This window comes from Fukomys damarensis, unplaced genomic scaffold, assembly GCF_012274545.1.
Source record: "Fukomys damarensis isolate Sample0158 unplaced genomic scaffold, DMR_v1.0_HiC HiC_scaffold_28, whole genome shotgun sequence".
Lineage (NCBI taxonomy): Eukaryota > Metazoa > Chordata > Mammalia > Rodentia > Bathyergidae > Fukomys > Fukomys damarensis.
In genome coordinates, this window is record NW_022900940.1 from 36,091,471 (window position 1) to 36,115,408 (window position 23,938).

Here is a 23,938-nt window from a genome sequence, read left to right on the forward strand (position 1 = left end):
TAAAGATACTATATAAGTCGCACCAAAATCCACAATTTCCTATGATTAAATACATGTGTGGTCGGGCATGGTGGCGCACGCCTGTAATCCCAGCACTCAGGAAACTGAGGCAGGAGGATCTCGGTGAGTTCGAGACCAGCCTGAGCTATATAGTGAGTTCCAGGTCAGTCTCAACTACACAGTGAGACCCTGTCTCAAAACCCCCCCCCAAAAAAAAAACCATGTGTGTGTGTGTGTATGTGTGTGTGTATACATATGAGAGAGAGTGTGCACGTGTGCACAAGAGCATGAGAAAGCCAAAATATGTACACATCAGGAAAAGAAAAATGTGTATAAATATTTTAATACTAACTTTATCAAGACATCATTAGAATTAATCCACATTACCAAGGGCCTCTACAGTCACAAGAGTGCTCCAAGTGGTGGCCCTTAGCTTCCAGATTGCTGGAGTATATATACATTTTTTTGGCAGACTCTCTATATATACATCACTTTTTTCCCTAATGGCAAAAGAAAATCTGTATTGACCAATGCAAGGCACCTCATGAGTCAAACTGTTATTAATGGGAAAAACATCCATGTAGTAAAAAATATGTTGATCAAGGAAGTCTTTACGAAAGTCTATCCTTTGTGTCTGTTTGCTAGCTTTTATTTTATCTGGGCTGGTCACTTAGTTCACAGCTTTAAAAAAATAAATCAACTTGGGGAGGTAAATCCACCTCACCACAAATGATATAAAGTATCTCTTACTCTCTTGAGTGAGTCTCCTGTCTTCTTTCATGCCTCTGCCTGCTCCCTTACCACCACTTCTCAAAGCAAATGTGTTCTTTGGGAACATGGTTGTTTTCTAGTTGCTTGGAGAAAAAGTCCGTCATTGGAGGTGGTCCACAAATATAGAATAAAGTCTCATTTGAAATATGACCTTTTATCTCCTCCTCCATTATTCTTCCTTCTACCAAAAAACAGAATAAACATGAAATTAAACCACACATGTTTGTATTCTGAAATGAAGAGAGAGTAGGCACAATTCAGCAACAGTGTTTATTTGCAGTAAATCAAGCCCAGTGTGTCTCAGAGCTTCTTAATCTTACAGCAAGCAAAGTGGGAAGCTAACCATAACTACTCGAAGAGAGAACCAGCTACCTTACTGGCCTTTGATAGAGGCAAAACAAATACATAAAGTATTCTATAAATATAAGTTTTATAAAACCCTTCAAAATGGGAAACCCTGAGTAACTCAAATGACTATTACTAGCAAATGCAATCAATTCACCCAAGGTTGGAATATAAATTTTTTGTATGCACAATATAGCAAAGACACAAGGGCCTCCTTAAATATGTGAAAAATACGGGCAGTAGAAAGTGTATATAATAAGTAAATCCAACCAAGTATTTCCTTGTTTTTCCATGATGAATCATCTCTCAATTCCCCCTGTACTGACAATCCCAGCCAGCAACTCCCAACAGTAAAGCATCTATGCTCAACCAACTGGTATGTCCACCAAGTAACTACATAGAGATAATCAAAGTATCTTTAGGGGACTCACCCGTGATGTACGGCCTAAGTTCTGCACTGATTTGTGTAGTCTGTTTTGTAACATGCAAACTGCACGCAATCTTCTCCGGAAATTCATTTACTAAATCGAGGATATTTTTCTGGAATGTCAAACATATTTGGTCACACTACAATTTTAAAAAATCAAAACAGATGTGCATTAGCCACTGACGCTGAACCTCAACTCCCATTCTGCACACGTCTGCCACTCTTACTCACTACTCAGGGAGATATTGTTTGCAGCCTAGCAGGCCAGAGCATTCAGAGCACAGAGGGCTATTTGGCTTTAATTGAAATCTGAATATGCTAACAAGCATATTACTAACTCTCCGGGAGTTTTTTCTTTTTCCTTTTTCTCAAGCATTGGCAATTAAGCAGCAGTTTCACTGACCACAGTTGTGTCTTTTAACTGTTTCTATTCTTTTGTTCATTTCTGCAGCTGCTAAGCAGTCCTGAGTGAAAGCTTTCTCTGTTGAATGTACTTAGTTTCAACAGATGCAACCGAGGGGGGTTTCATTTACCCAGCTGGGTCCAAACTATCTGGACCTCACCTACTCCTGTAAAAGATGAGCCCATTTGTGGGTCTCCTGACTCTTTCCAGGATCTCAGGGTCATAGTGACTTTTATGTTCACCTAACCTCCAGATTCCATCCCACCAAAACCCACTTTACCTTGGCACTAAACTTGGAGCCTCCTCAATACTAGCAGTTTTATTTGTCCTGGGTAAGATGTGTTGATTAATTCTCATTTGAACATGATAAAGCCTTGCCAAGCCTTCTGTCTGAACTTTTGCAGAGAAATCAGAACCTAGGTAAGACATTTTTGTGGATAATACCATTATGCAAGTTTGCTTACAGCAAACTGAAAAACATACATTCCCCCTCTTACCTTAAACAAGAGTTCGCTAGTGTTCTTTGCACTGTAGAAGAGTTTTACTGTTCCTATCTCATAACCACTTCTTTTGTTTGCCCACTCTCGGTGAAGATCTGCTGAGTACCGCAGGATGGAAAGCAGGGGGTTAATTCCGACTCCTCCTGCAATCAACACGAGGTTTCTGGGGGCATCTGTGGGCTGAGGGTCAAAGAAAAACTCTCCACCCACTCTCACAGCCACTTCAGAGTCAAGTGTACACTACAACAGGAAAGAAAGATCCTTTAGTCCTTTGTAGCACAGGTCTTAAACCAAATGTTCTACTTTAATAAAACCAACCGCCTACCTTCTGTATTTGTATCAATGTTTAGAACTATTTTTGCAGCTTGCTCTCAATTTTCGTGGGGTAATGTGAATTGACTCCACTTGTTCATTATGTAGGTCACTTGCTGCCCCACCTCTGTGATCCTTACTGCACACCTACTCCAGTTCTGAGGAAAGGTGACTTGCTTCAGTGATTTTGCTAACTGTTGACTTCTCGGTGATGAAATGAGTTGACAAAAGTGGTAATGAACTCCAGCCGGGGACAGCTATGGCCAAAGGGTGTCCTTTATCTGAGTGGTGTTTCTTACTCTCATCATGGCTGAGAGTAACAGGATGAGGCAAGTGTCACAACCCTGGCTGCCACAGCTCATCAGGGCTGAGATGATGGGTGAGTACTAGGCTCTCCCTCCCCACCAGCAGAGCACAGTCTGACCAGCTCTACAGGCTCAGACCAGCACAATGGTTCTGTTCAACACTGTTCTCTTCTCCTTGGAACAGCCAGAACAGGCACCGAGAGGCTTCACACTAGGAATGAGTCCCACACAGACCCACTCATGTAAAGCACCTATTTCGTGAGGGCATTACACCAGAAATACCACCAAAGCTGAATGCCCTGGTTCTTGATGCGGCGCTACTGCCCCTAGTGGGCTATTTTGGAAACTTGTGGCAACATTTTTTGGTTGGTAACAATGATTTGGGAAACTAAGTGGTGTTTAGAAGGCAGGGGCCAGAGATGCTAGATATCCCACAGAATTACTGGTGTCCTAGAGCTGGCTCCTACTAAGCTGATGGTTAAATCTGCAGAAATTTTGTGAGCTAGTATCTACTGGTAGTTTGAAATGAGCAACTGTGGGAGTTTTTACCGCACAGATCAGCAATGATACAAACGAGCACTTTCTTCATTTGGGGAGCTGGCTTGCCACCATACCATTATCTGCAACATGCAGGACTACTCTGACGACTTCTGAATGGCCCATGGGTTGTTTATGTAGGTGAAGGCTGGATTACAATGATCTCAGACTAGATTCTAACTTTATTTCATAAAGTCTTTTTTGCACAGATCTAATTTGCTCTGAATTTCCAGAATGTAACTCTGTGTAGATCTGCTGTGCTTGGCTTTGTTCAGAACTTTACCAAGCATATTCACTGCTCTGGAAAGCCATATCCAGCTAGTGGCCTGTGTGTCCTTCTGTCACACACAACATTCTTGCATCATCTGCATCTGCAGACCATGTATTCATAATGATTCCATGTTCAGGAAAAACTACCTCACAGCTTCAATCTGTCTTCTTCTTTAGAAACACCCCAGATTTATATATTGAAATATTCTTTGAATAAAGATCACTTTCCATTACTTTTCCTTTATACTTAAGAGAATTATGGCTTTTAAAGTATAGACTTTATTAACTATGAATTTCATTTCAGGATAGTCTAGAAAGGGGGCATTGGATCTGACAGGGTGGAAAACTTGTTCTGGAGAAAAACATACTGATTTAGGCTGAACTTTAATCATAAAACAGATTAAAAATAAGAGACATCCAGCAAGTTCTCCTAATTTCTCTGAGCCTCTGCTGCCCGAAAATGGGTAACAGCACCTGGCCACCCCGCTTCACAGGGTTGTTATGGGCCTTAAATCACACACTGAGGGAAAACTCCCCATTGGTACCAGACTTTAGATAAGAGGGAAGTTTGGTTAAAAAAAAAAAAGGGCTGGGCATGCTTGCTTCCTTCTTCCCTGTCACTAAAAGCCAATCCAACAATACAGCAATTCACATTAAAAGCAAAGATAGGTTTATGCCATTACATATTCCTGGAATAATCCAACGAAATGAATTCCCTCCTAAGAAATAATAACATAACTCACACTTTTTGAGGACCAAACCCTTGGCATTTACACATTGCAGGTGAGTAGTAAGTACTTTCAGACAATAATTTGAGGCTCTAAACTTAAAGACAAGTCAAACTTAGTCAAAAAATGAAAATTAACTGAATTCACAAAATAGGTACTTTTTGGTTAAGAACTCTTAAAAGAATGGAAATCCTTTTTCTGAGAGAAAAAAATGACTGAACTTAACTATTTTAAATAAGTAGGAGATCATTACACGAATGAACTAAGTGGGTTTTAATTTTGACAAAAGAAATTAGCAGCAAGAGAGCACTTGGTTAGGAATAACTAAAATCTAGGAATAGCTGCACTGGCTACCCAAGTGCTTTCAAATGCTCCTTCCAGCCTTGGAAATAGAATCTAAGACACAAGAGGCTCTGCCTAGGGATGACAACGGCTTTCATCTTCCTATATCCTTCCTCTACCTGTCTCTCGCTTGCTTATATAAATCTCTTTGTCTATAGGAATGTTAGCATAAAAGAGATTGAAATGAGAATTTTCTCCAGTGGCCATCTTTGGCATACATTCTTAGTAATGACAACAAAGAAAGCCCTTAGCTTATTGTTTTTAAAAGTAGAGTATGTTCTACCCCAAAGTTGGCAAGAAAATGTGCCCCTGGGAAGGATAATGCCCGAGAAAGCTGTATTCTCTTTAGCGACAAAATAATCCTCAGTAGATCTATCTTCTAATTTGCTAACATTTGGAAAGAATCAAAAACTACTTTTGTCTTTTGTTGATCAATAAAAATTGCAAGAGTGGCATGAACACAAAACTCAAAGCACTATATGGGATATGTAGGTAAATAAGAGGACATTATCTTCAATTACATAGCAATGTATCAAATTTGAGTATAGATTTTCTACTTGTGAAATAACCTTTCCACAGCAACTGGAGCCAAGCACACAATAGCTGTCTAGAAATCCTTACCCTGCCAGGAGTTTGAGCCAAAGCAATGAAATAAAGGAAGATGTTTATGGCACTTTATCCCATGTCCCAACAGAGCAGCCTGCTGCCACCCAGACACTCACGTGCCTCTATTATTGTCCACTCTAATAGCTTAATAAGAAAATCCTCAAGAGGAAAATAGCCACCTGAAAATGGTTCCAAGAAAAATCTGACTTCATAAAGGCTGTTTGCAACTCCCACTGGGCAGAGTAGAGCAGGCACCACAATTAGGATGTGCATTCAGGCAATGCCACTTTCAGATTTCCTACAGCCTCCAAGAGTAAGTTCCTTCATTGAAATGCCAATGAGGCATGAAACCAAGCAGGGAGCCGTGGACCGGGACCAGGTTAGGTCATGTGGGAGGCTAAGGACAACTGGGGGGGGGGTGTACACATCACACTTCTGGCACCAGGAACTTGGGTAATTATGCTCACTTTGAATCTGACAAGGGCATGTGGATATCTTGTTGGTCCCACCCGAGTGGCATAGTTTAGAGACTGAACTAGCAGCCTACAGGCAGTTATGGGTTGAAAATCTAGAGAATTTTAAGAAGTATGATGCAGCTGAGGCCATATCAAAGGAGACTCAGGGGTGATAGGATAAACTGTGACAGGATACATTTATAACAGAAATGCCAATGCAAGCAAGCACCTGGGATTTTCCTGAACAGTTACAATGACAAAATATACAAGAATATATATTTGTGCCTCTATAAACTGAAATAAAGTTTAAATTATCTGATTGTGTTTTTTTAGCATACATCTCTATGAATTTTAACACACGTGTACATCTATGTAACTGCCACCAAAATCAAGATATAAGTAGTTCTGCTGGGCATAGTGGCGCACGCCTGTAATGCCAGCACTGTGGAAAGCTGAGGCAGATGGACTGCAAGTTCAAGCCCAGCACAGGAACCTAGTGAGACCCGGTCTCAAAGTTAAAAATAAAAGGGCGGGGGGCTGAGGATGTAGCTTAGTGCAAAGCACTGTTAAGAAAAAGAGCTCTACCACCCCTAAAAAAGAATGCCATTCCTTTATGCACACAGCTTTCCTACTCCCAACACTTATCAAGCTCTGATCTGTTTCCCATCATTACTTTTGTCTTCTAGAATGTGGCACAATGGGATTGTACAGTATATGTAACCTTTTGGGGCCACTTTTTTTCCACTAAACATGATGCCTCTGAGATTCACCCAAATTGCTGTGAGCATCAATAGTTCTCCCCTCTTTATTGCTGAGTCCATGAATGTAACAGTTTATCCATTCTCCTGCTGGGGAACATCTAAGTTGTTCCTAGTTTTTGATATTTACAAACAAGACTGTTATAAACATTCATGTTAAGTTTTTATATGGACATAGCTTTTATTTCTCTATAGTAAACTCAGGAATGATAGTGCTGGGTCATGTGCTAAGTATATGTTTAGCTTCATATGAAACTGTCATGTTTTCCAGAATGGCTGGATTATTATACTATCTTGCACTCCTGCTAGCAATATAAGACAATTATGAGAGTGTCGGTTGCTCTACATCTTCACCAGCACCTGATTTTCAATTTTAGTTTTGTAATGGAGCAGAAAAATATATCCCAGTACATATCACTGTAATCTGTATCTCTCCTGTGATCAATGTCACTGAACATCTTTTCACTGTTTATCTGCCAACCACATACCCTTTTTTAGTGAAGAATCTATCTGATACTTTGCGCTTTGTGTGGGGGGCGGCAGTACTGGGGATTGAACCCCAAACGCTCCACCACTGAGATACTTCCTAGCCTTTTTTTTATTCCATTTTTATTTTGAGACATGGTCTCAACTAAGTAGCCCAGACTGGCCTCAAACTTGCAATCTTGCCTCAACCTCCCAAGTAGTTGGGCTTACAGGTGTGAACCACTGTCCCTGGCCTTGTCCATTCTTAAAAATTAGATTGCTTCTCTTCTCTTAGTTGACTCTGAGGTTTCTTTTTATGTTCTGGATGTAAATCCTTTTTCCTGAGTATCTAATTTATAAATATTTTTCCTAGTCTATAGGTTATTTTTTAATTCTGTCAATTGTCTTACAAAGATTGGGTGTGGGTATGCACACCTATAATCCCAGCACTCGGGAGGATAAGGCAAGAGGATTACCATAGTTCAAGGCCAGCCTGGGCTACATAGAGAGACAGTGTCTCAAGCCAGGTGTGGTGGCGCATGCCTGTAATCCCAGCACTTGGGAAGCTGAGGCAGGAGCATCACTGTGAGTTCACAACCAGTCTGGGCTACATAGTGAGTTCCAGGTCAATCTCAACCACATAGTGAGACCCTGTCTCAAGAAAAAAAAACAAAAAAGAAAAAAGGGAGACTGTGTCTCAAAACAAAAACAACCCACCCTCCCGCAACAGTATTATAGGAAAAGTTTTAATTTTAACCAAGTCCTCCTATATATAATTTGTTCTCTTATAGAGCTGGCTTTTGGTGTCATGTCTAATGATTTTTTGCTTACCCTCAAATTCCAATTATTTCCTGTTCTCTTCTAGAACTTTCATGTTTTATATTTCTATTACAAACCACTTCAAGTTAATTCTGAATATAAAACATGAAATGTAGGTTAAAGTTACTTTATTTTTTGCATAGAGATGTACAACTGTTTTAGCACTATTTATTGAAAATGCTATTCTTCTTCCAGAATTTCTTTAGCATCTCTGCCAAAAATAAAATGGTCATATCTATGTCAGACAATTTCTATTTTCTTTTTTTTTTTTTAGTTCAAACTGGCCTTGAACTATGTAACCCAGGCTGGCCTCAAACTCATGGCAATCCTCCTGCCTCAACCCCTGGAGTGCTGGGATTACAGGCACGCATCACCACACCTAGCCTGTCAGTCTATTTCTAAATGCTACACTCTGATCTATTTATCTGTATATCTATGCCTTTCAACACCCCACTAATTTGATTACTGTTGCTTTATTTTAATCTTAAATTTGAATAATGTGGTTTCTTCTCATTTTTATTTTTCAGAATTGTTTTAGCTATTCTAGTTCCTTTTCCTTTCCATATAGCTTAAAATCACTTGTCTACATCTATAAAAAAAAAAAAAAACCTTGAGATTCTGACTAGCATTATTAGAAATCATTTAATAAACTAATTTTGTTATTATCTTGAGTCTCCCAACTCATGAATAACAGTTAACTATTTACTCCTATCTTCTTTAATTTTTTCATGAGCTTGAGATAAAGGGGTATTTTTAGAGACCAACTACTTAGAAGATGGTCCTAAATTGAGGAATGGGCCAAAAGAGTATCCTAAACTAGCTAGTTTTCACAACACAAAAGCTCTCAGCCATTTTGAGGGCATAGTAGCCCCTATAAATGTAGCCTGTCTGTTGATTCTTTGTGTGCTCTCCTAGCTGAACCAAACTGCATCCATGTGGGACTTCCACAGCCACTAAATTCAACCATGTTTCCACACTCTCTTGTGCAAACAAAGCATAGCGGTCCCATCCCATTCACATACACACTGTTTTGGAGCACCAAAATAGATCCACTATTGTCCTCTCTCCTCTACTTATTCCCACGTGATTCCTATATAAACAATTCTTTGCAACCTTTAAAAATTTTTCTTTTCTGTTTTCCTTTGTTGACTCTCAATAGTTTCCAGGAAAAGGAGACGATGCTGGATTTCTGAAGCCGTATTTGTACTAGTTGATTTTTTTTTTTTTTTTAATGTAGCCTGTCTGTTGATTCTTTGTGTGCTCTCCTAGCTGAACCAAACTGCATCCATGTGGGACTTCCACAGCCACTAAATTCAACCATGTTTCCACACTCTCTTGTGCAAACAAAGCATAGCGGTCCCATCCCATTCACATACACACTGTTTTGGAGCACCAAAATAGATCCACTATTGTCCTCTCTCCTCTACTTATTCCCACGTGATTCCTATATAAACAATTCTTTGCAACCTTTAAAAATTTTTCTTTTCTGTTTTCCTTTGTTGACTCTCAATAGTTTCCAGGAAAAGGAGACGATGCTGGATTTCTGAAGCCGTATTTGTACTAGTTGTTTTTTTTTTTTTTTTTTGATGAAGGAGGTAAGAAAACACCTTAAATGTGATGGAGGTTGTTGGTACATGAGAAGGCACATTCATCATAAAGAGCATGGCAGTGAAACGAAGACCAGGGTCAAAGACTAAGATGATAACTCAACTGAGTACATTTTTTTGTTACCAGAGGTCTAGCTGGTAAAGATAGTCAGCTTATGTAGGATTTGTGTTGAGCCCTATCATAAAGCATGAGCTCTTAACACTAAATTTGGATTCCCTCTCAGAATCCTACATGGAGAGATCAACAAGGACTGAAAGGGAGAACAGCATGGATTTATATGTGCTCATCTCTGGGCACCAGCAGTCTTATGTAATCAGAAATTACTTCCCCTGCAAATTTTGGACAGAATGATTAATTTCCTTTAATTATGACTGTTATACTAAAATAATTCAATTTACCTCATGTAAAACCTTATGTAAAATGCAAAACGTTTTACTTCTCACAAAGTATTCTATTGAATATTATTTGGTAAGACAAAATAGTTCCAAACTCCAGTCCTTTTGAGTCATACTTAATGTATCAAAAAGATTCTGCTTCTTTACCCTTTCTGGGAAGCTTTGTGTGAATGTGTATCTTTTATACTCAATACCAGGTTTTTTAAGTGGATCAAGTAAGCCCAACATAAATCTTAAGGGAGATAGACATGCTAAATCTCCAGATGATTGCTCACCTCATTGTGAATCCAGAGAGCAGGAGGGTGGTTTGCATATTTCACTGCCAATTCTATCATTCTCTCTTGTTCTAGCAGTCTGGGACTGGAGCATATTGAAAACCCACCAACCACAGGGACTGCTGGGATGAAGAAATCAATCCTAAAAGGAAAGGCAAATAAATGATTACTGATAAAGTAATTTTTGAAAAGGCAACAGCGTAAAGCAAAATAGACAAACTTTAGATAGATGAAGAAAAAAGAAAAATTACTAAAATAAAGAATAGAAAAGGGGCCACTATCACCACCCTTACAAAAACAGAGTATAAGGGAATTTTATGAACTGTATACCAAAAATTAGTTAACTTAAAGGCATATATTCCTAAAAAGATAATAAACTACTAACTGTGACTCAAGAAGAAACACAAAATATGAATAGAACCCTAAGAAATAAAAGAATTAGTAATTTAAAAACTCTCATAAAGAAAAGCTCAGGTCCAGATGGCATCACTGGTGAGAACATTTAAAGAGTATTTATCCTTTACAAACTCTTCCTAAAACAGAAGGAAACACCTTCCAACTCACTGTATTACCATGTTATCAACACCAGCCAAAGATAATGCAAGGAAACTATGGACTAATTTCCCTTCTGAATAAAGACACAAAACTCCCCAGGAATACAAGGTTAGTTTAACATTTGAAAATCAATCAATATAATATCAGTAGAATACAAAATAAAACCCATATGAATCTCTTACTAGACACAGAAAAGGCATTTGATAAAATACAACATTCACGATGAAAACACGAATGTAGGAATAAATGAGAACTTTTTCAACACAGTAAGGGACATCTATAAAAGACAAACAGCTGACATCAAACTTAATGGCAAAAGGCTGAACATTTCCTCCTTGGAACATGTTAAGTATGTCTACTCCTACCACTTCTATTCAACACTGTACTATGTTCTACCCAGTGAAAGCAAGAGAGTCAAATACAACATATCCTGAGTAGAGCAGGAAAGGCATGAGCTCATACACAGAAAATCCAAAGGAATTTACTGAAAAGACATTAATAAACAGGTTCAAACAAAATTTCAGAACACAAGATTAGTATACAAAACTCAGTATTTCTTCTCTACACTAGCAGTGAAAAATCCAAATGTGAAGCTTAGGAATAAATTTCATTTATAATAGCATAAAAAGAATATAATTAACAAAACCAGCTTAAGACCTGTACACTGAAAATTTTAAAACATGGATGAAAAAAACTGAAAAAGCCAAATAAATGGAAAGATATCCCATGTTCATGAAGTGGAAGACTTAATGTTTCTAAGATGGCAACATTGTTCAAATTTATCTACTAACTCAATGCAATATCTGCCAAAACACTAGCTGGTTTCTTGTATAAACTGACAGCTTGATCAAAAAGTTCATATGGAAAATTGAAGGAAGCCAGAATCGTGTAAAAGAATAAATTTGAATGACTTATATCCTAATTCCAAAAGTTACCACAAAGCTAGAGTAATGAAGACATTGTGGTACTCATACAGTGTAAGGATAGACATACAGATCAAAATAAAATAATTACAAGTCCAAAAATAAATCCTTATATTTATTTTTTTTAACCCTTACATTTATGATCAGTTGACTTTTTGACAAAGGTGCCAAGAAATTTTATTCAGCAAATGGTACTAGGACAACTGAATATCCACATGCAAATAGTGAAGTTGGACCCCTACATTTTATCTTATATAAAAACTAAGTAAAGATGAACACGAATTTAAATAAGTACCAAAACAATAACTCCTAGAGGAAAATACTGGCAATGATTTCTTTAGATAGGACACCAAACCACAATAGTAAAAGGAAAAAAAGGGAGATACTGGATTTCATCAAAATTAAAAATTCTTCTACAAATGATATCAAGAAAGTTAAAGAGACAAACAGGGTCCAGTGGCACATCCCTGTTACTGTAGCTCCCTGGGAGGCTGAACAGGAAGATCTTAAGTTTGAGCCCACTCTGGGCAACTTAACAAGACCCTATATCTCAATCAAAAAGGCTGGACAGGACCTGGGTTCAATCCCCAGTAGCTAGAAAGGAAAAAGAAAAGTTAAAAGATAATTTTTTCAAGGAACTTAAATTCATAGATTATACAAAATATTCCAACTCAGTAATAAAGACAACCCAAATTTTAAAATGGGCAAAGGGTTTTCATTAACATTTTTCAAAGATAAATAGCTAATAAGCATCTAAAAAGATGCACAATTACCATTAGTCATTAGGAAAATGATAATCAAATCCACACCCAAAAGATAAACAATAGCTAAGTGTTGGTGAGGATCTGGAGAAACAAACTCTTACACATTTATGATCAAACAATGTAGCCACTTTAGGATGCAAGCTGGCAGTGCATGGCAACGTTAAACAGAGTTCTCATATAGCCTAAAATTCCACTGTTAGGTTTATATCCCAGAGAACTGAAAATATGTCCACTCAAAAACATGAATGCCAATGTTCATAGCAGCATTACTCATAACAGCCCAAAGTGTAAAAAATCTAAATTGTCCACGAGATGATGAACAGATAAACAAAATATGGTATAGCCACATAACAGAATGAAGTATGACACATGCTACAACACAGATACACCTTGAAATTATGTTAAATGAAAGAATTATTTTACTGAGACTTAATCATATGATTCCATTTATATAAAATATCCAGAATAGGCAAATCCAAGAGACAGACAGTAGATTAATAGTTGTCTATGGGGCGGGAGAATAGGGAGAGAATGGTAACTGGTCTAGATTTCTTCAGGGGATGATAATAAAGTCCTTAAATTTGGATTACGATGGTAGTTGCACAATTCTGAGTGTAATAAAATTTAGTAAACTGGATACTTTCAGTGAATTTTACATGTAAATTAAATCTCAGTAAAATAATTCTTTAAAAAACAATGGCAATTGCCAGGTGTGCTGACACATACCTGTAATTCCAGCACTTGGATGGCTGAGGCAGGAGGATCACCATGGATTTGAGGCCAACCTCACATAGTGAGTTCAAAGACAGTCTGAACTGTACACCAAGACCTTGTCGCAAACCAAACCAAACTAAAGCAAACCAAGAGCAACGAAAACTCTTTTACTGGTATTTGCCGAATTTACACAGGCTAACATGACCTTCTGAGTTCCAGAGGTTTATATTCCTTTCTTTTCTGCTATTCGTGTTCTTAATATTCTAGAACTCTCTCAAGTTTCAAGCCTTTAGAAACCTTTTTTTGGGGGGGTGGGGGGGGGAGATGCAGGAATTTAAAGGCAAGGCAACAAACCTGGACATATACCAAGGAAAGAAAAATGTATTACAACTTAGCACCACAAGAAATTCTCAACCCCATATCTAGGGAATGTAAACATCCATTTTAAGTGTTTCTCTGCCACAAAGGTGCAAAAAGTAGCATCTCTCCCCAGTTGCTGCCTTACCTGAAGACTTCTCTGAAAAGCATAAGATATTCTCTGCTGGTTAGATCTATCACTTTATATTTTCCTTCAATCTATGGCCTTAAAATATCCGCTTATTATTATAGTCTTAAAACCAGCTCTGGATTAGAGGTGCTCCAGAGAAAAGGTCTCTAGCTTATTTCCACCCACTTTCACTGGACTCTTTCTCATGAATACTAATCTTTAATTTCAGAGAAGACAAAAAATTATTAGTACAGTTGCTATATGCCATCAGGAAACATACAGAATCCCCACTATTTCCATGTTTGAAAAATAAAGCATTGAGCTATTTTTGCTGCTTCATCTCCTGAACTACAGCGCCCTCTTCTGTGCGATGCTGATAAAGACCTTTTCCTCAAGTGAAAGGCAGGAACCCTCTTCTCCAGCGTAACTGTGAAAAGTCACCTTCAGAAAACTGCCTGATACAGAAGAATTCAAATTATCTTAAGAGGCCCATCTGAACATATTAGGAAAAACATGAACAACATGTTTCATAAAACAACTGTCCAAAAACCACCTTGAAAAAAAAACTTTGCAGGATTATGACCCTGGGCGCCATGAGCAGAGGCGCCTACTGCACACACGCAGAACTGAAGAGTACAGGCATGCAGCAGCCGGCATGTCCATGGCCAACCCTGACACCGCAGGCACCAGTCCTGTCTACAGAGGCAGCCCCAGTGCCTAGCTCAGAGCAGGATGCAAACTATGGCCAGATGACTGTGCTGTACTGTACAAGTCCAAACTCTAGTCCTCTGCCACAACACTCAGAGCTCCTCACTCATTCACTTGTGCAAACACAAGGGCAAGCACCTGCCTCCATGGACAGTCACCATGGTACAGCGGTGCCCTGGTTCATGAATGCTTTTGTTTGCAAACAATTTGGTTCACAAAAGCATTTGGCAAAATTTTGTTTTGTTTGTGACCTCTGCACTGAGTGACAAACACAACCGTGGCCATCTTTTACACACACACAAAGGTAGCCATCTTTTCTAAATAAATGAAGTTCATGAACTGAGGTACCATTGTACTTGTAGGAGGTACAACCACCATGGATGCCTTGTTCCTGCTTTCAATAAACTCACCTTGAGAGGAAAATTAGCAAGTAAATAACAATCAAAATCTATAATAAAATCTGGTGAGAGTAGAGACAGGAACAGGACATAGTCGTTACTTGTACTAAGAGTGGAGGAATTAGACTTCACAGAGCACATGTTACTTAAACTAAGTTTTAAATGCAACAGAATGCATTGGAATCAACAAAACTCTCTAGCCTGACCCCTGAAGCAAGAGTCAGGCACACACTAGAACCAGTCTCAGGTCAGTAAAAAGACCAAGTCCATTCACCAACCACAGTAATTATGAGAAGCACAACAGGCCCTGTTTCTCTATCACTAGGGATCAATGACATTTTCCTATCAAGTAAGAGCAGCCTGGAAGTGCTAACACACCTGCAGGCACACCATGGTGACAGCTGTACACCCAGCACCAGGCTCTGCTATGCTGGAGCCTGGGGTCTGAGTCTTGGCAGAACTCAAGAGTTGAATGCAGAGACGATACTATGCACAGGATACAAACACTTCCACAGAAGGGAAATGAGGGAAAACAGATCATTACAATTAAAGTTTCCACTTTTCAATGTAATAACCGCTAAACAATTTTTGAAGGGTAAATATGTTGCCCACCCCCTAAAACTGCCAAATGCATTTAATATGTACCCCTGAACATGTGCAAAGATTATAGTAAATTGCTTCACAAACACAAATTATTGCAATCAGCATCTTGTTTTCTAGTTCTAAATTCAAAGGCAAACTATTAACACAAGACTGCTAACTCTTGCTATTATCACGCTTGCTATTATCACACACCCTCCTCCTTACAAAACCACATTTCCAGATGGACTGCCAAAATTAGTCAAGTGACTCCTAAGAAATACTACCAAGATTGACATGCCAGAAATTCATTGAGAAATGAATGCTTTATTTAAATAAAGCACACACACACACACCCAAACACACCTTTCCTTAGGAAATACAAGTTGTTTTATTTACAATTCAACTTGAATTGCAGCTCAGGGAGGCCATTCGGAGAAATAGTGGGACAGCTGGGCTGTTAGCCTGTCAGCATACTGATTAGTCCTGAGTCGAATGGGACAGACTGATGGTGTGCTGGGGGGTGGGGCGGAGTGGGGGGGTCTGACGGGGGAACCCTGAAAATAAATTAAGCAAAATATTTAAACTTAACCCAGACAAGGTGTGAGTGATACAGGAACTCAGCTGAGAGGATGGTCAGCCCTGTCTGACATAACGGGTTACTCAGACTACTTTGTCTTCTCTGTATTAGACACAAAGATGACTGATTTTTAGAAATGTACAAATCCTCAGCAATACGTAAGTCAAACAAATTAGATTATTGCAGTGCATTCTATTAGCAAGCATTCCTGCAGAACATAATTATCAGTGCTGTTGATGCCCTGGACCAGAACTAGTTGCTATGATTGGAATTGGAAGACTCAAAGAAATTTTCATATATGGCTGAGAGAGGGGCTGATGGGCTCAGGCCAAACAAGGAATCCGATTCTTCACGCTAAAACAGGGCCACCATGAATGGAAGTGACCTAGAACTCTCCTCCTGGGGAACAGCTAGCTGTGGAAGTTCTTTCTAGAAGAAAATACACAGTAGTCCCTTCTATCTGAGAGCACTTTGCTAAATACACACCCTTGGAAAACAGAAAACACACTTACCACTGGCCAGCTTTAAAGGAAAAAGTTTCATCGGAAACAAGCAAGCGGAGGCTCTTCACTGACGGTGACTCCCTAGCAGCTCCACACACCTTAGCTGCGGCCACAACCTGGAGGCAGAGAAGAGCAGGGCCTCAGGTTAGTGCAGACAGAGCGGGCTAACAGAGGATAGCTTTCTGGGAACGAAGTTGATTTTTTTTTTTTAAACCTATAAAGATAAGGTATTTGAAACTGCCAAACAAAGTAAAGCACGCTTTGCTTTGATTCCACCCACCATCAGGTGAATATATTTTAATTAAATTTTGAGAAACTTGCTATACTCATCTTATTCTGCATATAAACACCATCTCTTATGGGGATTAACCAGCATGCAATGCAGGAGTGTTTGTTGTGAGCGATGCACCAGGTTAAGCCCTCTGGAAAGAGCTCAGGGGACTGGAACCTGTAAGCAGTCCTGCCAGGCAGCAAGTTTCCAGGGTGGCCAGGCAGAGTGAAGCCCACTGTGCGCTTCTCAGGGTATAAGGAGCTCACTTCAGAAATTAAAAGCAGCACTCAGAACCTCTGTTAGCAATTTTACAGAGCAACTGTGTCTGTTGAATCTAATAACAGAAAAATTGCATTTATCCTCACATCTTTTACTATATTTACAAAATATAAACAATTCACAACTTAAAACAACAAAAGAGCTCTTCCTACAGACATTCTAAGAAACACTCTAAATGGTATTACCTCACTTCTGCCTCCGCGCCTCTCAAACTCACAGGTCTCTACCTCACTCTTTCTTCTGTCTCATGTTTCTCTTCCTCCCCTAAACCTGGGACATCCGCATGACTAGGGAAGAAAGACAAAGACTAGTTCCTTGACCTACTATTTTTGTTCAGCTCCACTGTGGCAGCAAATCAAATCCACAGCAACTGACCAAAATATGATCCTCTCACAGCTGTGGAGTTACATTCACAACTCCACCAAAGGCCGCAGTGGAAATCTGTCAGGATCAATGAACCTCCCACTGCCATTCTAACTCATTCTGGCTTTTTTTGCTCCGAAGGTCTACTAGGTTTAATCAAACTATCAGGGAGAGGTTATTTTCAAAAGCCCACCAGAATAATTCTCCTGATGGATGGTGGATTCCTTTATCTCAAATAGCTCCTAAAACTGTCCTTCTTTCACCTGCAAAATTCCTTACCTCTGTCCTTGTACTGGTTGCCAATCTTTTCTCCTCTGATAGCAACTGGATGATTTTTCATGCCTGTTCCTCTACCTGTACTCTTGGTCCCACTTCCAATCCCCCTGAAACACTACTCTATCACTACCCACCAGTCCTTTCCTTCATATCCACCTTTCCTCTTTCCAGTACTTTCCTGTTTCATCAGACAAATCCCACTGGTTCATCCTAAGCAATTCAGCCATAAAATAAAAGCAGTACCAGGATACAGTTGGTAACAATATGGGTTATGTAGCCAGATTGCCTAGTATTTGATCCTGGCTCTACCACTTACGGGCTGTGTGTGACTCTGGCCAAGCTACCTTGCCCCTCTCAGCTACAGAATGAAAATACCTTTAAACTCACAGGACTGTTATGAGGACTAAATGAGATAATATACAAAAAGCACATTTTAATGCTGCTGGTCCGTGGTAAATATTGTTATGGTGTTTTTGCATTAATTAAAATTGTTACTGTTTTACATGGTATCTTACACTTTGTTAATAATATATATGTTGCCCAGCACTAATGGTACTGCACAGTCCCTGGGGGACTTTGCATGGATGACAAGGAACTCCACAGGGTGACTGGGCTTGTACTACATATACATCCTACCCTGTCCATTATACTGTGAGTGCAAACTTATCTTAAATACTACCTTCAAGCTTTTAAAAACATCTTACCTACTCTCCCTTTCTCTACTGACAGGATTAGCTCTTCCTTAGCCTGCAGAATCTTCATTTTCCTGGTCTCTCCTTAACAAAGGAACCTGGCTTCTGCTCTCTGGAAGAACCATCCTTGAGGTCAAGTCTCAGTCCCCACCCTCCTTGGCCTCTGAATTTCCATCCTGAAGAACCCTCTTTGCCTGAGATGGCTAACACAGAACATTTCAGGTCCTCTCCAGCCTCCCCTACAAGTTCTCCTCCTTCCCCGACAGAGCTGCCTCACCCTCGCCCCAGGCTCAGGCCCTCACCATTCCCAAGGCCTCCCCCACTTGCCATGGACTATTCATCATTTCTGCCAAGCCCAGGCTCCCATCTCTACTCCCCATAGGTAACAACAGCCCATGCCTGAGGGAGCTTTAATCACAGATGGATGCCAGCTGCTTCCTTTAATGTTTTATGCGCATTAACTCATTCTGTTAGTGTGAATAATCATTCTGTAGACAGCGTTGTTATCCTTCACTTTGCAGATGAGGAAACTGAAAAGTCTGATGCTTGCTCAAGATCGCCGAGGGGCCAGATGTGGTAGTGCACACCTGTAATCCCAGCACTGAGAGGGCGAGGCATGAGGATTCAAAAATTTGAACTCAGCCTGGGCAATTTAGTGAGCGTTCATCTCAAAATAAACAAACAAATAAACAGGCCTGGGAATGTAACTCAGTGAAAAGGCTCAGGGCTCAAACCCTAGCAACACCACCACCACCACCAGACACACAAGAAAGAAAAGAAAGAAAGAAAAAGAAAGAGGAAGGAAGGAAGAGACAGACAGACAGACAAATAAAGAACTGCTGAGTCAAGATTCAAACCCAGGTTACCCTGGCCCCTCATCAACTGTTAGATTATCCCAATGGTAAACTTCTCTTATGCATAGAATTAAACCCACCATATTCTTGAGTAATTCCTGGCACTTGAGGGTGGTGCTTTGAACTGGGAAATGGAAAGCAAAGACAAAGAAGGCTACCTTGCTTTCCCAGAGCCCTGCATAATCAGCTTCTCTTCGGCAGGGTTTCAGTCTGGACCCACCTGGCATGAGTGAACCTAGTCAAATCCATTTCCAGTAGACAAACACATAAACTCTGACTCTTGCTAGCATTCTGTCCCTAACTGAACACAGCCTGCCTTTTCCTTGCCTTGATCATCCTCACTGCCCTAGCCTAGAATTTCCTTCTTTTCCTGGGAAGTGCTATACTGGGTTCCTCCCCAAGTCTCTCAGAGCAGCCAAGATGAGAGTGTTGCTCATGTTCCAACCTGAGCTCAAAAGCTTGCAAGGAGGCTGGGGATATAGCTCAGGGGTAGAATGCTCACCTAGCATGCTCAAGCTCCAGCACCACCAAAAGGTTAGCGCTAAAATAAAGTGCCAAAAGGCTCATGTGACTCATTAGCTTGTACTTCTCCTGCCACCACCCAACAGCCTAGATCATGCAGAAAGCACCGCGCTCTCAGGTCTACCGAGTCCTACTCATATTCTCCCCGTCTGGTCTTCCCGCTTCTCTCCATCATCTCAACTCTATCAATTTAACGTTTGTCTTACTGTATTTAGCATATACAATTAAAGTATAAATACTCATGAGTATGTCTTTCCACAACAGATCACAAGCCTCCTGAGGTCAGAGTGCATTTAATGCATCTCTAAATCAGCTGAGATCAAACACAGGCCCTGCACAGAAGGCGGCTCAGGTCAGAATGAATGGAAACTCTTAAAGGCAGTTCAAACTGGTTTCCAAAACAAGCATTGGTACAAATTCAGGAGGGTTTTGCTACCTAAGTGAGGAGGGTAAACACCACAGAAAATTCAGATGTTTTTTTAAATGTGGGAAAGGTCAGAGGGGGCAGGGATTTCTTCAGCAGACCTGGGTTATTCAGGGAATAACTCAGGTAGGAACATCTTATTTGCCACACAGTCTAAGTACTATATCTTATTTCAAGACAGGAAATAAGAATTATCACAGAGTCTCTCCATTACTTTATTATTCTCATTTTTTATGTTTACAAAAAGAAAGAAATTCTACTTTAGAGCCAGGTGTGATGCCAGGCACCTGTAATCCCAGCACTGGGGAGATTGAGACAGGAGGATCTCAGCGAGTTCGAGGCCAGCCTGGAATATAGCGAGTTCAAGGCCAGGCTGAACTACATAGCAAGACTTTATCTCAAAAAGAAAAAAAAAGAAATGCTACTTTACAAGCATTCTGTATTTTCTTTCAGTTTAATAATTTGTAAAAACATAGCCAATAGCTAGATTATTTCACTGCTAACAGTTTAACTGGCACCAGCTGGATTCACTAAGAAAACTAGTTATTTATAAGCTTTGTAAATACACTTACAAGAGTCACCTGGTGGCAAGGGAATCTATATTCATGATCACTGCAAGGGAAAGAGAATTTTAGCTGAAACATTTCAGAATGCTTCACAATCAAATGCTGGACTTTGAAACAATCTTTTCTCAATACCCATTTAATTAAATTTAACGAACAAGAGAAAGAAAGCAACACTTTCTATTAAGCCACGTTTTCATTTGGATACCGTCTATGAACAAGACTCTTCCCAGATGCAGTATGTCCTTTGGTATTAAAATCTGTTGTAATTCATCCTAACAATCTAGATAAAAAGGTTGCAACTGAAACAAGATACCTTGCACAATTTATGACTTTTACTTTATTTTGTCTAATTAATGCATTGACGAGGGGGCTGTAATTTGTGTCTTGCTGCCAGGTGGCTTGAACCACCAGCAGAACGTGCATGACTGTCCCACTTCCAGCCATGATATAAGCTCTGTAAGCTGCCCAACAGGACAGTCATACATGCACCACTAGTGGTGGTTCAAGCTGGCTGGAATGTGCTAATACAAATACCACGTATTAGATAAAGACTTAAAGCAAAGTGGGTTAGAAACATTAATGACATCTTTCAAAAGCCATAAAGCTAGTGCATGTAATTAGGATCTGCAACTGTGACCCTTGTTATATCCTTGTTTCTTTTATCAAGTAAGTAAAACACAATGATAATCTGTATGTCCTAACATTTGTACTTGCTCTTATACTAAATGGGTCAAAAGATTTCACAATTGAAACTCTACTAGCCACATCCTAACTTAAGAGGCATGGCAGAAAATGAAACTTTCCATAAACATTTAGATTCTTCTACCATTCAATAAAAACATTTGCCAACTATTCCTGGTACACATTTTTAATGCTTTGACAGAGCCACCATCTACCATATTTATTTAGAAGGTTGGTTTTACGTAGGATGTTCTGATTTTCACAGTACTGATGCAAAAGTCTATGTATGGAAAAAAGGTCTTTAGAAACCTAACTGGCTTATCCTGTCATTCCCGTTTATTCATTTTCTGACTTAAAAATTTAGGTAAATCCAGGATGAGAGATAACCTAAGATAATAATCCAGCTAGGGCTCAGAGAATTTCAAAGTTGAAGGAAACTATTACTGAGAACTACATGTCACCTGACACATGAGGATCCCAAGACTCAAAGACATCATTTCCACAGTGGTAGAATAGAGTATCAACCTGACAGGAACCTGACTAAATAAGTCAGTTTTACTCAAGTGATTTACTGTCAAAGAAAGATCACAAAATTCTCTCAACCATACATTTTACTTCTTAAATGGTTCATGCTGGTCAGCAGTTCTCCCTGGTGTGACAGGTGGACTCACCTTGCTGCCGTCACAGACTAACAAGTTCCTCTGGGCTGGGCTGCTCACTGTCTTGAGCAGTGCTCCTGCCACACTGTCCCCTCCCCTCTGCGTCAGTACCCATGTGAGCTCCAGGACCTTCCACCTCGGTTGACAAGAACCGCAGTAGCAAATGCCTGTGGACAGTGCTCACCACACGCCAGGAACCTTACTTGCGCTCATTCCTTCAATCTTCACAACAGCCTGGATTGCAGCTCTTACCACCCCATTTTATGTGAGAAAGCTGAGGTCCCAAGCTAGTTAGTGGCAAGGCAGAGATCGGAATCCAGGCACTTGTGTTTTGCTACTTTTCACAAAACAACAAACAAAACAAATCTTTCCTTCCAACCAGCTATCATCCCATTTCTCTGCTACCATTCACATCAAAACATTTCTGCCTCCACCATCTTCTCTCCAACCCAATCCAGGTAGACTTTCAGTCTCACAGTGTACAAAACCAGTCATTTGCATACTGGCAAAAACTTTTGTGACTTGGCAGAATTCAGCAGAGCTGACCACCTCTTCTTCCTGACTCACTTTCTCCTGGCTTCAACAACACTGCTCATTTCTCTCTTGCCTGGCTGCCCACGCCTTCTCCATCTCCGCTGCTGGCTCGGAGTCTTTCAGTTGGCCTCTAATCGGTGACAAACCCAGGGCTGAGTCCCAGGCCGTTTTCCTCACTTTCTATGTGGCTTAGATTTTATTTCTAGCAGTGAACTCTCAACTTACATATATAGCTGCCTATTCGAATTTCATTTTCAAACTTAACAGTGAAAACCAAACTACTTTTTCTTCCAAGTTTTCTTCCTTTTTATTAGTATGGAGAATTTAAATGCATAGAAAGTAATGAAAATAGTATATTGCACCCCCCATATACCCATGACCCAGACTCAATAATAGACAAGAGCTGATAACAGTTGATAAAACTCAGGGCTAATCTTACTTCATCTGTAACTCCATCTACAGTGGTCCCTTGACTTATGAACTTGATGGTTCCCAAGGGCTGGTTGTAACCCAAGTTGGTTGTAGGTTAATACAACTGATATCTGGATGTTTACCTGGGTACATGCTATAGATAACAACAACAATGGAAGATGAATCTTTCATTAATCTAATTAACCCAAGTTGTTCTTGTGTCAGGCCAGTCATAACTAGAAGGTCTACTGTACTTCATGCCCACACCCAATCCCACATTATCCCAAAACCATGTTCTTTACTTCCTTTCCTTCAAACATGTTTGTCATTTTCACCAAAATTTGCCACCACCATCCCATCATTATCTACTCCAATACTCAAACTCTGAACCCTAGAATTACCTTGTTTCCTTCTGCATCTCTCACTGATTGCTACTCCACCCCATCTGTGAATCCCCTCAGCTCTACCTCCTGACCCATCTCCTGACTTCCACACTGACTACCACCATCACCTCCTGAAAGTATGTCAACAGCTGCCAAGCTAGCCCATGACCAAGCAAATAAGTGACCCAATTAAAATTAAAATATCACTCATGTCCCTGCTTAAAACTTCCCATGACTCTCAGAATAAAAAACCAACTCCTGATTGAGGCTAACAGTAATTTATACAACCAGTTTCCTGTCTGCCTCTCATCTTCTCATCCCTTCTCTCCTATCAGTGTGTCAAGCTCATTCCTGCCTCAAAACCTCGGCTCCTGCCAGTTCATCTTCGCAAAATGCCATCCACGTGGCTGGCTCTTTTCCTGATTTAAGCCCCGGTTCAAATGATAAGCATAGATTTTTAAAGGCACCCTGCTTCAAGCCACTCTTGCCTC

The 23,938-nt window shown here is 39.9% G+C and overlaps 1 protein-coding gene across 8 annotated transcripts in view; it reads right to left on the reverse strand.

Moving 5' to 3' along the window:
• Positions 1 to 208: 208 nt before the first annotated feature.
• Positions 209 to 23,938, reverse strand: part of Oxnad1 (oxidoreductase NAD binding domain containing 1) — a 35,955-nt gene continuing 12,225 nt past the window's right edge. For all 8 annotated transcript variants that reach the window (XM_010612783.3, XM_033756966.1, XM_010612782.3 and 5 more), the window contains 5 exons: positions 16,542 to 16,648; positions 10,322 to 10,463; positions 2,444 to 2,686; positions 1,548 to 1,656; positions 209 to 952 (listed from right to left, as the gene is read on the reverse strand). In XM_010612783.3, the coding sequence (XP_010611085.1) occupies positions 798 to 952; positions 1,548 to 1,656; positions 2,444 to 2,686; positions 10,322 to 10,463; positions 16,542 to 16,648 (756 nt within the window). In that variant the 3' untranslated portion in view covers positions 209 to 797. The remainder of the gene's footprint in view (positions 953 to 1,547; positions 1,657 to 2,443; positions 2,687 to 10,321; positions 10,464 to 16,541; positions 16,649 to 23,938) is intronic.